We start from the raw sequence: 14,231 nt of genomic DNA on the forward strand, positions 1-14,231 counted from the left end.
CTTATTGACCACAGTTTGACTTTCTGTACAGAAGCTGTTCATGTCTTTTGGCACCATATTGTATGACTAGTTACAATTGATAACAAACTGTGTGGTTTGAGAATTGGCATGTCCATGTCAGCTTAAAACTGGTAACAACTGCAGCAAAAGTTATATATTAATGAGACTGAAATGGACAAAATAAAAGAAATTATCCAATTTCCTCAAAAAATGATTTACAAGAGATCTCGGCATTCCTGATGTTTCAGAAGAATTTAACAATTCAGATCACCCACAGCTGTTGACAAAATGGCAGACATATAGAAATTAGCATTGTTTATAGATTATGCATTCATGTCAGAAGAGAACAGAAGAGTGACAATGAGGTCTTACTCTATCATGCTTTCAGCAACAAGTTTGCACCCAGTGTCAGGATTCTAAGTTTCTAGAACTTTGGCAGTAAAAGCTGTGACTGCAACAGAAATAGTATCAGGATCTATTGCAGCAACATCAAGAATTGCTTGTGGCTCTCATGCATTTCTTATCTCAGCAGCAACAACAATGTCATCTGGTAGTCATGGATAGGACCCTACCACTGGTCACTGCAATCGATGGTCTTTGGAGATCTACCTCTGTCATTCTGAACTGTACTGTTTTGCTTACAGCTTTTTTGAAGGCAGCAGAGTGTATTATGCTTGTGTTCTATTGGTAATTTATATGAATTGGTGCTGAAATTGCAACCTCTTTCAGACCCTAGTGCTTTGGCTTTTAGTGATCTCTGCACTCTATTAACCAAATATGGTAATTAAAGATATCTTCTTGTGGCTAGGCTACAGTTTATTCATTGTCGTAAACAACATGAAGAAGTCTTACATGGACTGCTGACTTTCAGAGCCTTGTGTGCAAGTGAAATTTTATGTGTCAGAACTAAAAAGTTTTCTATGTGGAATCATTGATTCAGGCTGTGATTGTGCACTTTGCCCCCAAAAGCTTTGGTCACATCTGACCCTAATATTGGTGAAGCACTTAACATCGATAAATCTTTTGATGTTGCTTCTGATGCTCAGCATGTTTTCATAAATGAAACTACAGTATCCACAGTAGCTTGTCACCATAATGTACAACAGTGAGCTGCTGATTTTGATGCATCATCTTCTTTTTCTGCTTCTAAGTCACACCTTAGTTCATGTACATCCATCTTGCCATTATCTTGTGAGAGACTTAAGTACTTCATTTGTTCTACTCTTCCCTCTGCTTTGAGTGACTTTTTGATAGTGTTAACCAGGCAGTCCAGAAACATCCTTACTCCTTGGTGTTGTGACATGCTTCATGTAAATCAAAAAAATTTAGGTCTTTTCCTGACTGTGGCAACAGGCTTTCCAAAATCAGCTGTACACACTGTGCACCGGACTGTTAAGCCTGCGCAAGTCACATCGCCTTGCAGCTGTATATCGACAAGCCCCCATCAGCCGCACACTCATTCGTGTTTCATGGACAATCCGAGGCATCGTGGGTGCAGAGCAGATGGTTCCCCTGCCACTGTGGAAGCTTACATTAGATCTGATGCATATTAGGACCAATATCAGCACCTTGGCTCTCCTTTGCTGTGAAGGGCCCAACACCAGGCATGCATTACTGCTACAAGACCATTTCTGTCATTGGAGCACTGTCACTGGCAGCTGAATACAAAAATATTGAATGTCTACTAACTCTCTTAGCTGTGTGCTCCACAAACTTTTTGGCTTAGATGCCTTTACCAGTTTTGGTTGCAGTTTAGTGGAGCAGTTTAATTTAGTCTCTAAAACACTGCCTTTTCCTGACTTGACACTCTGTGCAATTCATTCAAGGAGATTTTTGAGCCAACTATCAGCTGTGCATGTAATTTTACTGCTCACATCTCCATGAAACCTTGAGAGGTGCCAACATTTTGTAGAGCTCACCAGTTACTGTTTACAGTCAGAGGCTGTTCAAGCAGAGCTCGCCTGCCTTTAGGAACAGGCGTCATTTCCCCAACTTCTACCAGTCAATGGGCAATGCTTATGCTTGTTCTTTAAAAACCTAACATGTCCTTAAGCATTTGTGGTGATTTTAAACTCAGTATAAATGTTGAGTCCAACATTGATCCATATCCTATGTGTCATCCATAGGTTTTGTTAACTAACCTGGCTGGGGGCCACTATTTTCCAAAGATATATCTAAAGGCTGTATATCTACAACTGTCACTTGATGATGGATCACATCAGCTGCTAGTCTTAATACACTGTTTGGCTTATACAGATACAATTACTTACCATTGTCCACCCCAGCTGAGTGGTCAGCATGATGGATTGCCGTCCTACAGGCCAGAGTTCGATTCCTGGCTGGGTCGGGGATTTTCTCTGCTCAGGGACTGGGTGTTGTGCTGTCTTCATCATCATTTCACACCCATCCACGTCGCCCAGTGTGGTGTCGAATGTAATGAGCCCTGCACCAAGGTGGCTGGACCTGCCCCATAAGGGGCCTCCCGGCCAATGATGCCAAATGCTCATCTCCATTTCCAATTACCATTTGGAGTTGCTACTGCACCTACCATTTTCCAAAGCTTTTTAGTAAAACTGATCAGGGTATTCTTCACAATGTTAACAATTTTGATGGTGTCATTACAATGTGTTGATGCGTGTGGATCTACGTAGGTGTTTGGTTATCCTGCTGGTGGATGCCAAAGAGTTCGTGGGTTCTATGACAGAGAGCAAAATAATAAGATGCCCATGTAGTGTTTGATGAATTTCTTTTACTTAACTTAAATTCCAGTAGCAAACCTCAGATAAATAAACAATGCAAGACTTCGAGTCCATATATCCACAATAGGAACACAACTACTAGAGGGGGACAGACAGAACTGCGTGGTGCGATGAACAGTGTCCTTGAAGCTGAATCCATGGCACCACATACAGCATGGGCTGAGGAGGGTGTGTTGAGGAGCTGGGTGCAGATTGGCGGTGCAGTGGCATGGTTGCTGCCAACTTCTAAACATGGACTGGCTTGGTGTGGTAAGTACATTCCTCCTCCCCCCCCCCCCCTCCCCCACCTCCCCCAACCTTCTTGCCATTGTCATGTACTGGTGTGCTGATGGAGGGGGGGGGGGGGAATGGGTAGGTCCAAGTAACACTGATGAGGCAAGAGCCAGAACTTCACATGACAAATTCCTACCCACACCCCATTCACCTTGAGAATGTCTGGAAACATCAGCTGAAAAACCAGCCATAAGGTGTGCACGTACACACAGAGATGGAGCATCTCTTTCCATTGGTGAAAGCACAGCAGTGGCTGGAAGGTCTATGGTGATCAACTGGAGGGCAGCAGGGCTAGGGCTGCTAGTGCTGCGGTGATGGCAACAGCACTGCATCAGCATCCATTGACTCCATGCCTGGCACCGGTGACACAGGATCTGTGGGAGGCAAAGGCAGCTGAGGCTGCAGAGTCCTCATGGGCCCTGATTCTACAAATGAAAAACCCACAGCAGGATCAAGTAGCCCGCAAAAATGAAGCTGACTTTAAAGGCACTTAGGCAGTGAAGTGGGCCCCTGTACAACATACGGGATGGAGCAAATAAAAGTTGCCCAAAGAACAGAGTTCTAGAGTATGAAGAGACACAGCAGAGGAAGGAAAAGCAGTGCTAACCTGACTATGGCAAATGTTGAGTGTGACCACCATTCATCTCTTGGCATTTTTGGTCTCTGGTCAACAAGTTGCTGGAGGTGGGTCGAAGCTGGACAGCTGGAATTGCTGCAATCTTATCAAAAAGGTTCTGCTGCAGTTCTTGAAGACTATGAGAGTTGTTGCAATATAACTTAAACTTGGGGGCTCCCCACATAAAATAATTGCACAATGTTGATCACATGACCTAGGTAGCTGTTGTAACTGCGACCACAAAGGTCGTGGGGTAGCAATGATGGAAAATGTGGCGGGACCCGCGGAGAGGCCCGCGGACAACAATGCAGCGGAAGAGGATGGACACGACCAACGAAGGACAGAACAGAGACAACCAGACTGAACAACAAAGTCACAAGGAAACAAACATGTCCACTCGTACATGAACCAGGGAGTAAGCAGTATAGTGCAAAGCGAGGTGTAAACCGACGTAAGCGACATTAGACTGACTGGCTGTGCGAGAGGCTGCCACTTAAGTACGCTATCGGGGGCACCGCTCTTGGCTGCTGGGACCACGTGTTCTCCTGTGATGCCCTCACACTAAAAACAGGCCAGGAGGCACGTGCCACCACAGCTTACAGCGTGATGGTGCAGAGACCTCTATGGGTCTTCGATGTCCATGATGTCTGGCGCGGATTCAAATTCTGTGGCGCACGGTACCAGTGTAGCCAACTAGGGCTGTGACCAGACTGACCTCTGTTAACAATCCTGTCAGAAGTGAAGATTGTGTAAATGTGCTCCAGGGTTCTGCCGGCTGTAAGTGCAGTTGCTCCATCCTGTTGGAAGTAACTGTAGGTCTTTTCGTCCTCCATTAATGCTGTCACAAATGGTTTCAAAATTCCAGCAATATAACATGCCGAAGTCAGCATCTGATGAAAGAAGATGGGACAATAATGTAGCGTGCAGACACTGCACATCAAACCCCAACGTTCTGATCATGCAGTGGTGTTTCTTGGAAGTTATGTGGAATCTCCATAGCCCAGAACCCATATTTCCAACAATTGACATAACCACTCAGGTGAAACCAGGCTTCATCAGACCTAAAGAACAGATTCATTCCAAGCCAGTGATTGTTATCTCACTGAACAACCACTCACAAAACTGGAGACACTGAGGAGCATCTGCTGGTTTTACTGCATGAACAACAGACACTCAGTAGCGATGCATGTCCAAATCCAGGTGGAGTATTCATCCATATGATCAATGTGATACGCTGCTGCTCTCTTATGACAGGTATCAAATTGATTTGGTAGGATCTGAAGCTTTGTCTGGTCAACTGCAGCCACATTTTCTAGTGTGCAGGCAATGTCTTTTGACTTGTTCAAAAGAGATCCTGTCTGACACCATTTTCAGACTAAATATTGCAGGACACTCTTTGCTGGCACTTTGACACCATTAAACTTCTCATCCAACAACTGACTATACCATTTCCATGACTTTATTTTCACATAACTATCCACAACGAACACCCACTACTCCATTGCAAGTACCATCGTCCCCTTTGCACTGCTCCACTCATACTGACACAGCCCACACTATACTCTGAACTGGCGTTGATCATGTGGTGGTATACACATGGTGTGGTGAAAAGCATACATTCACATCCACTCATATCCACTCATCTGGGCCACTTTTTGCCCTGCCCTGTATAGTGGGTGGTCCAAGAAACTCATGATGACTCCCTGTTCTCCATGTCTGTGTCTCCTAAAAACTCTGAATAAGACCAAATCATGCAAATTAAACTTAAGAGTTTTGTGGTAGAAGGGCTGACTGGTGTGGAGGATGCAGCAACTGCAGCAGTGTCATGAGAGTTGCATCCATGCAAGAGCTTCACCAAAAATTTGCTATTGCATTACTGGGCGTGGAAGGACAAGAAAAATAGGACTAAAGCTTGCTCCCATGTTACATAAAGATAAAGTAAGTCTGCTTCAGATACTGCCATTAGTTTACACTTACAAACATCACAAACCTTACGTTTGAGTTACCTTCATGCTGTACAAGCTTTATATCTCTCTGTGTAGAAAATCTCACTGTCATAAACCTTGTTGTTCTGTGGATGCATGGTGGTACTTCATCATTAGCAATACTTTTCCAAAAAAGTGAATTTTTTGTTCACAAAGTAAATGCATTTATCCTCTGTTGTCCATTTCTCAGACTAACATCCCACCATCGAAACAACTGCTACAATCTGTTCTTGCTAATGCTATATTCATATTTTGTGTAGAACTAAAACTGTTTGACTCTACCAGGATTCAAACATGTGACCTCACTATCACCAGTCAGATGAGCTATCTATTGTGCCACTGAGATCTTCATCAAAACAGGATCTCTGCTGAGTGTTTTCTGTGCAGATCAGCACTAAGGTTTACCAAGAATAATTTTATTGTGCTATGGGTCATAGCTCATGACTGACAGTTGACAATCTAATTATAATACTGTGACCCATTTGGAAAAGTTCTACAGTTCCTTAGCTTTGAGCGAGTTTAATGGTGCTGCAGGGAGCAGGGAAAAGAATGTCCTACATCGCACAGATTGCTGCTCTAAATTGATGGAACATAAGTGCATCAACTTTCCCAAGGTTTTCACTATCAGGGTTCGCAAAATTCCTTCCTATTCTTACTTAAAAATTGTAACTGCTTTTTCCATCACTAAATAGCTAAATTGTTTGCAGAAAATAATTTTGGCTGACACTCCTGTAACACTCATATAACTTTGACTTACTCCTAGTCTGTGAAATCACCAGAGCAGCAGCCAATAACAGAGCATTTTTGATCATTGGACCAAATCTTGATATTTAACGATTTTTAAGCCTTAATTACATAAAAATAATAGATATTTTGTGAGAATATTGACTGTAAATGCACTTTGAATGTTACTGTCAGTCAGAAGCACAACAGCGCAAACCATATTTTTAATACAGGAAGATAGCCTATTGGCCTGTCCAATGATCAACTATGCATGAGAGAACAGTACCAGTCCTTTAAGAGGACGTGTCAACTGCTAGCATGACTGATTTATTGGGATTAAAATGTACCAATCACTTAGTAAAACATCCTTCAGTTTCTGAAATGCAGTTTGACACTCCCTAGTCTACTCAAACACAACGTTGTTTCATCTAAGATGATGAAGTGGAGCTGAAATCTCCACAGTGTATGGGATGAAACGAATATAATAAGTGAGTTTATCCAAGCTCATTGACGTTTTGATGAGCTGGAAGGTCCCTGATGGCAGTTAAGTGTTCCTGTGAGCAGTGGATACTCTGACTGTTGATAACATGTCCCAAATATTACAAGGAGCACTTGGTCTTATAACACTTTAACCCAGCATCTAAGAGTAGCTAAAATAATTTCCTGAGATTAGAAAGATGTACATTGAGAGTACAACCTTCAACTATGATGTTGTACAAATAGGAACTGCAGCAGTCAACTGTTGTAAGTAATTCTGAAAAAATGTAGGTGCAGTTGCACTACCAAAGGTCAATCCCAAAAAGTTGAATACTCCATGTGGATGTTTATAACAAAAGGTCATTGTTACTGTTCATCCAAGGGAAGCTGCAAATAAGTGTTGTGAAGATCCATCTTGGAAAAGAAGCAATGGCAGTTAGCTTGTTCATCAGCTCCTCACGCCATAGTAAAGGAAAAGAGTCAGTCATGGTCTGTGGATTTACCTTTGCCTTGAAATCTACACGTAAGCATAATTTTCCTGATGGTTTCATAATAATCTTCAAAACAGATTTCCACTGACTGACTACTACCAGGGAAACCACACCATTGTTCTGCCAAGATGAGAGTTCCTAAGCCACTTGATCTCTATCAGCATGAGGGATGGTCACACTCAGCAAAACTATGGTTGCTAATTGTCTTTCATGGTAATGTGATCCTTGAAACTATTAGCTTTGCCTAGCGCACCTTGAAAAAGTCACTAAATTCAGCACAAAATTCCGGTACACTGGCAGCGGGCATAGAGGAGTTAACAGTTCTTGGGTGTCCAAATCAAACAGCTCAAATGAGTCAATACCAAAAAATTTTCACTTTCATGTGGGCTCAAAACTGTTTTTATAAGATTATGAAATGTGGCAGGTAGGCTGCAAATGCTTATTATAGGAATGTCATATCCACATAGCTTTGGCTTACCTTACAGTTCATACGTGTCTCTGTTCAAAAGAGGTCATGGACACAGCAAGACCAAATTGAATATGTATTTTGGCTGTAGCAATCTGCAAAGTGACAAACAATTTATAAGCGTGGCACTGGATGGAATAAGTGTGTGCCTTCCTTGCTGTTTCAGTTGATTTGCACTGATCAACTGTAGAATCACTACAGCCACATCTCCACATATATGTGCATACTTTACAAGCCACTGTGTGGTGCTTGGCAGAGGGTGCCCTGTACCACTATTAGCCGTTTTTTTTGCTGTTCCACTCACAGATAGAGTCAGAGAAAAACAACTGTGTGTCTGCCTCCATATAGGCCGTAATTTCTTGTCTCTTGCCTTTATGGTCCTTACATGAAATGTATGTTGATGACAGGGCAATTGCTCTGCAGTAAGCTTCAAATGCTGGTTCTCTAAATTTTCTCAATAGTGTTCTTCAAAAAGATCATCACCTCCCTTCCAGGGATTCCCATTTGAGCCCCCAAAGTAGCTCTGAAACACTTGCTTGTTGTTCGAATCTACCAGTAAGTAATTTAGCAGCCTGCCTCTGTTTTGCTTCCATTTCTTACTTGGATCCAACCTGGTGCAGATCCCAAACACTTAAGCACTACTCAAGAATAGGTCACACTAGCATACTAAATGCTGTCTTCTTTACAGAAGAACTAAATTTTCCTAAATCTCCCAATCAACCTAAGTCAACTATTCACATTCCCTACCACAGTCCTCACATAATTATTTCATTTCATATTGCTTTGCAGTGTTGGGCTTTGAAAAATTTGCATTTACATTACACACAGAGTGCTTGTTGGAACTTGCTCTTTTGCAAACAGACAACTGAACTTGGCCATTCTTGCCATTGACACAGTTTGCGTTTGCTTTTGGTTACAGCCTTTGTCAGAAGTAGAAAGAGAAACACATACACATTCATTCACACAAGCAAGCACATCTCACACACGCAACTCCACCATCTGTGGCAGCTCAGACCAAAATGCCATTCCAGGCTGCCAGAGATAGAGGTCAAAAGTGTGTGAGGTGTGCTTGCTTGACTGAATGTTTCTCTTTTTCTTTCTTTTTCTGACAAAGGCTGTGGCCAAAAGCTAATTTAATTGTGCCTGTGTGCAACTTCACGTGTCATCTTTATACTTAGTAGCAATCTATCTTTTCCTTACATTGTTGATATTCTTACCCAGAATTTCCATTGTTTGGCATACAACTGGCACAGTGACGCTTTTGAATCCAATAGTACATTGACAATCCAGACCATGGGAGGAATATACTGTCTGTACTGCAGCCTGCCTTTGAAGGTATGTTTCTTGCACAGCCTTATCAGAGTCAAGACGATGTCTTTGTTTGAGACACCCTGCATCTCCACCAAACTATATGACATAGGTGCCAAAATTGATTACCAGTTATGAGAGAGGATTATCAAAAAGATCTAATACTTCACACTGAAAATAAATTCATTGAGCACATTTGGGAAGTACACATATATCTCAAATTACTTCATCACTAGAGAAAGTTCTAGCAAATTCCTATATTTCATAAATATGTAAGTCTCAGAACCTTCTAGAAATCACAATGTTAAGAAATAAATAACTGAAGGAGGAGGTAGTAGAACCAGTGACTTGCATGTCCCCAGGTGGCATTTCTAACCACCACAGCACAGCAGATGACACACAGCATGCAGTAATATTGTGAAAGATTTTTATGAAATTAAAAACAAATGTTCATACTGTCTGTCTCTGTTTAATAGCTAAAAAAGTTTTGATTATTCAGGCAGAGCTAATGTTAATTTAAGACCTAATGTAATATTTGTACTATCCACAGGGATGAACTAGGTGATGGCTATGAGCAGTGGGGAATGTTGTTTGGAACTGTGGAGACAGAAGAACATAATTTGCACGAAATCCATATGCAGAGTCTTAATAAACATCACTGGGGTCTCAACCCTGCGGTTTGGCAACACAGGAGAATTACTTTCAATGGAGTTACAAAGGAGGGATTTATGTTCTCTCTAACAGCAGTATCCAGCATTGAAGGAGTTACTCAGTAAGTAAAACTGATGTATACCTGGCCTTAAAATTCTCAAGATATCTTATTATAACTATGATGGGAGTAAGTAGTTCAACATGTTAGTGTAATGTGGCAATGGAATAAGTGCAAGTGTTAAATCTTGAGGAATCAAATTACACATTAGATTTAAAGCATTAGGATTTTATTATGGTACACAGAGAAACAAGCATGTCACCAGTGAGTGCAAAAGTAACGTGCCCAATGCTGTTTTAAGCAAGATAGATAAAGTTGATTATCTTTCTGTGATGACTGAATTGTAAAAACATTTTGTGGAATGTCAAGATATTTTTGAAGGAAGTGCTAGAAAACTCAAATACAAGCATAAGCCGCATGAGCCTTTCCATCTCAGAGACCCTATCGTATGCTTCTTGCCAAGCAGGCAACAGTAGACAAAGATGTCAGACATTTCATAGAGTAGGAGAACACTGAACAATCTTCAGCTTGCACAACATTGCAGTTGTGGCATCGATAGGTCATATTGACCACAATTAACACCATCTTTGGACTCTGATTGCTCTGCCGAGCCTCCATGTAAGTTTTTAGTTCTGTTCTGTATCGCAAGCTGTGTGCACATATATGACTTACTGTGAAATATATCTCTATGTGGAATTTAATGGGGGTAGTTATTGGATTCAAACAATAATCGTATCCCGTTCCCATACTGGTGACCCCGAAGTTTCTATGTCTTCTGTGATGTCCGCACCAGGTGTTATAAATCAACAGGTTATACACACGAAGCCATGGCTACCTCACCGAATGCTTTGCTTGAAGATTTGGAAGCACAAAAATGATCGCCGGACGTCTTCATTCCTTTGCCAAGATTAATTCACAGTGATTCACGATCGCCAGCCATGTTAACTTCAAACTTTGTTGCTCTACAACGGTCGGGTGCTACGTCGCTAACACAAACAATGCACTCGGGTTTTGCATCACCGGACTGTGCTCGCCAACATGTGAAGTGTAACGTGAGTAATATTCAGAACTGTGTACCTACTGATCTATTGTATAATGCTCAAAGTGATCTACATTCACACACATACTTTGACTCTCAATGGACCGCAACCACAGTTACTGTTGTGTTGTGTGAAGCACCGCCTTTATTGCAAAATGCACCCAGCGACTATCAACTGTGACCAGTTTCGGTTTTGCCTCATTGGCAGATTAATCAAGAACATTTTAGTGTGCACAATTCTCCATGCTCACTTAAGAGCATGCCTAACCCCCGCCCCCCTCCCTCTCCCACCACACTCACAGGGGGCCTCGGTTTTGGTCGCTCAGCTGCTTGCCTCTTCCACAGCACCGCCTGTGTCTGCAGCGTTGGCCTTCTGTGTTATGTCCGTGGTGGGTCAATTCAATTCAGTACCTATAATCTCCAGCCCAGTTTATGGGACCCCCACACTTATTCTACAACCGCCTGTTCCCACGGGGTACTGAACGTGTCAGCTGCGTCATGTTTTCATGACACATCAAGGGCAATGCATCCTGCTGTTTCTATGGACGTGCTTGCCAGTAACACACCTATGCCTACTCTGCCGGTCTGCTGTATGGCCTCTCCTACCATGCACCAGCTGATTTTCCAAGGGACACCGAAGCCGCCTTCGTCCCCTCCCCCTGGTCGTCTGCCAAAGCTGCCTCCTTTATACGAGGACAACCCTGCATCATGGTTTGCACTTGTTGAGCATCTTTTTGAGTTGCATCATGTGTCTGACAACAACTCTAAATTCCTGTGTCTCGACACGCACCTCCATGATCACTCAGACTTAATTTGTGATCTACTCCTCTAGACACCGCCTCCACCAAAGTATGGGTTCGCAAAGAAAACGAATCACGGACTGACTCGCCAGCTCACCACAAGAATTAATGAACAAGATCTTGTACAAGGAACACCTAGGAAACTGAACTCCATCAGAAATCTGGCGCCTCCTTCGGTTGCTCGTGAGTGAACATACAATGCCGGACATCACTTTGTGGGCAGTATGCTCTACCAAATTGCCTACCAACCTACAGATTCGCCTGCTACTGCACTCCTTTGAGTCAATCGTCTCTTGTCTCTGCACTGCAGACCAGCTGTATGCATTGCTACGACAACACCAACCAGCTCACCACTCACCGCTGGTCGGCACAACTGCTCCTGTTTACCAGCCGTCTGCTGGCAGAGGCAGAGCTCGCTCCACATCCACGCTTTCTACACCCCATGGCAGTATTTGCTTGCTCTCTCTACCACGTGAACATTCCAGGATCGCCCACGCACCATATGTGCCGGTATACACGCCAGAACATATCGACAAGGACAAGCCTCCTCCACTGCCGTAGTCACCACCACCACCATATCCAGCTCATCTGTACTGCTGGTACCACAAGGTTTTTGGCGATAATGCTAAGAAGTGACGGTTAACTTGCCAGCACCCAAGCCGACTGCAGGACCTAAAAGACGCCGAGTTCTGCGGGAACCTCACAGGTGTCCCCCTACATTGCACTCCGTCCACTCGTCCGTCCAGCCGAGTGGTCGTTTATAGGTGACTGACATTTTGTCACAGCTCGTTTTAGTTGACACTGGTGCTGATGTGTCTACCATACCTACATCGATGAGCTCCCCCCGTCTTTCCACTGATGAGGTCACTTCTGCGAGCTACAATGCATCAACGTTACAAACCTCAGGCTCTGTCAAAGTTGCAGTGCACCTATCTCCTCCTCTGTGTTTTCAGTGGACTTTCTACATTGCCGACATCGATGAACCAATTCTCGGTATGGATTTTTCGTCTCATTACAAACTCTCTCCAAACGTGGTTCAGGGCCTGGGGCTGCACCATCCCACTAACACTCAGATACTGTGCTCTCGAACTTATGTTCCACGTTCTGTTTCTCTCGCGACATGTGAGTTAGTATGTGAGTACTCCGCCCTTGCGGGTGACACTGTGACCTGCGTCACTAACCTACTGTCAGAATATGACTCGGTGGCACAAATCTACTCGGAAAATGACAAGCTGAAACAGTGAATAGCACACACTTACAATGAGCTCATTGCGGCTCATACCTCGCTGCTGAAACTGCAGTCCACAGTGCCGCCACCTAACCTTGTTTCTCCACCAGACACCAGCTTGGACACTCAGAGAGTTAGTCCAAAAACATTAATTGCATGTGACGATTCATGTCCTGTAGACACCGCAACCCTGATGTGCTCGCCACGTTCAGTGCCATGTGTTTCAAACAGTGCTTCTAATGACAGTCACACGTGTGATACGACCATACCCACTGTGCAGGCAGCTGCACTGTGTGTTGACAAACATTCTCCCTGTCTCGCACGCCAACCATGTGACTCAGCGGCCATCGCTGTTCCCTGCGCGATGCCGATGCCTCTCTCGCCCATGCCGGTTACCAAAGGCAAGGTTGACAACAGACAGTCACTGCGTGTCGCGACCCACTCCATGTTGCATGCACAGGGGACCTCTCCAAACAAGCACATGCCATGCTCACGTAATAGGCACTTGATTTTCGTACTGCCTTTTCCCAACTGTGCTAACGGTTATGCCTCGTTGCGCCCCACTCATCCAAAAACTTCACGTCAAGTCGTTACTCTGTCTCATGTGCAGTTCTCAGTTTCTCATGTGCAGTTCTCAGTTTCTTCCATCACTGACAGAATGACACACAAGATAATTACCACTGCCAGCCCTCCTATTAGGCACAGGGTTAGACGCCTCAACCCCATTAAGTTGCAGGTGGCCCAGCAGCAAATCAACGAACTTTTGGAGGCAGGTATTCTACAACTGTCGGACAGCAACTGGTCCTCACCAATTCACCTTATCCCCAAACATGATGGTTCTTTTCAAATGTGTGGTGAATACAGATGCTTAAATGCTCGTACCATCATGGACAATTACCCCGCGCCGAACATAAACGATTTCACTCATATATTATTGGGCGCCACAATCATCAGTGCGATTGACTGTAAACGTGCCTGTCACCAGATTCCTGTAGCGCTGGAAGACATTCCAAAGACAGCTATTATCATGCCGCTCGGTTTGTTCCAATACAACTTCATGTGATTCAGCCTGAAAAATGTGGCACAAACGTCGCATTTCATCAACTCAATCTTACGACTGTTCGAGTTTTGCTTTGCATATCTGGATGACATGCTCATTTTCAGCAACTCGGCTGAGGAACACGAAAATCATTTATACAAGGTCCTCCAGACCTTGAACTCCAACAGCATCGAGGTCAACAAGGACAAATTCCAATTGCGCCAGTCCTCTGTCACATTTTTGAGATACACCGTCTCCACAGATGGAATACAGTCTTCTAAATCCCGCGTGCAGGCCATCATGTCACTGCCGCCTCCA

The 14,231-nt window shown here is 43.7% G+C and overlaps 1 protein-coding gene across 3 annotated transcripts in view; it reads left to right on the forward strand.

Annotated features, from left to right (window-relative positions):
* Window positions 1-14,231, forward strand: part of LOC126262873 (putative phosphoenolpyruvate synthase) — a 381,045-nt gene that overhangs the window by 96,616 nt on the left and 270,198 nt on the right. For all 3 annotated transcript variants that reach the window (XM_049959740.1, XM_049959741.1, XM_049959742.1), the window contains exon 7: window positions 9,649-9,870. In XM_049959740.1, coding sequence (XP_049815697.1) covers window positions 9,649-9,870 — 222 coding nt within the window. The remainder of the gene's footprint in view (window positions 1-9,648; window positions 9,871-14,231) is intronic.

This window comes from Schistocerca nitens, chromosome 6, assembly GCF_023898315.1.
Source record: "Schistocerca nitens isolate TAMUIC-IGC-003100 chromosome 6, iqSchNite1.1, whole genome shotgun sequence".
NCBI classification, from domain to species: domain Eukaryota; kingdom Metazoa; phylum Arthropoda; class Insecta; order Orthoptera; family Acrididae; genus Schistocerca; species Schistocerca nitens.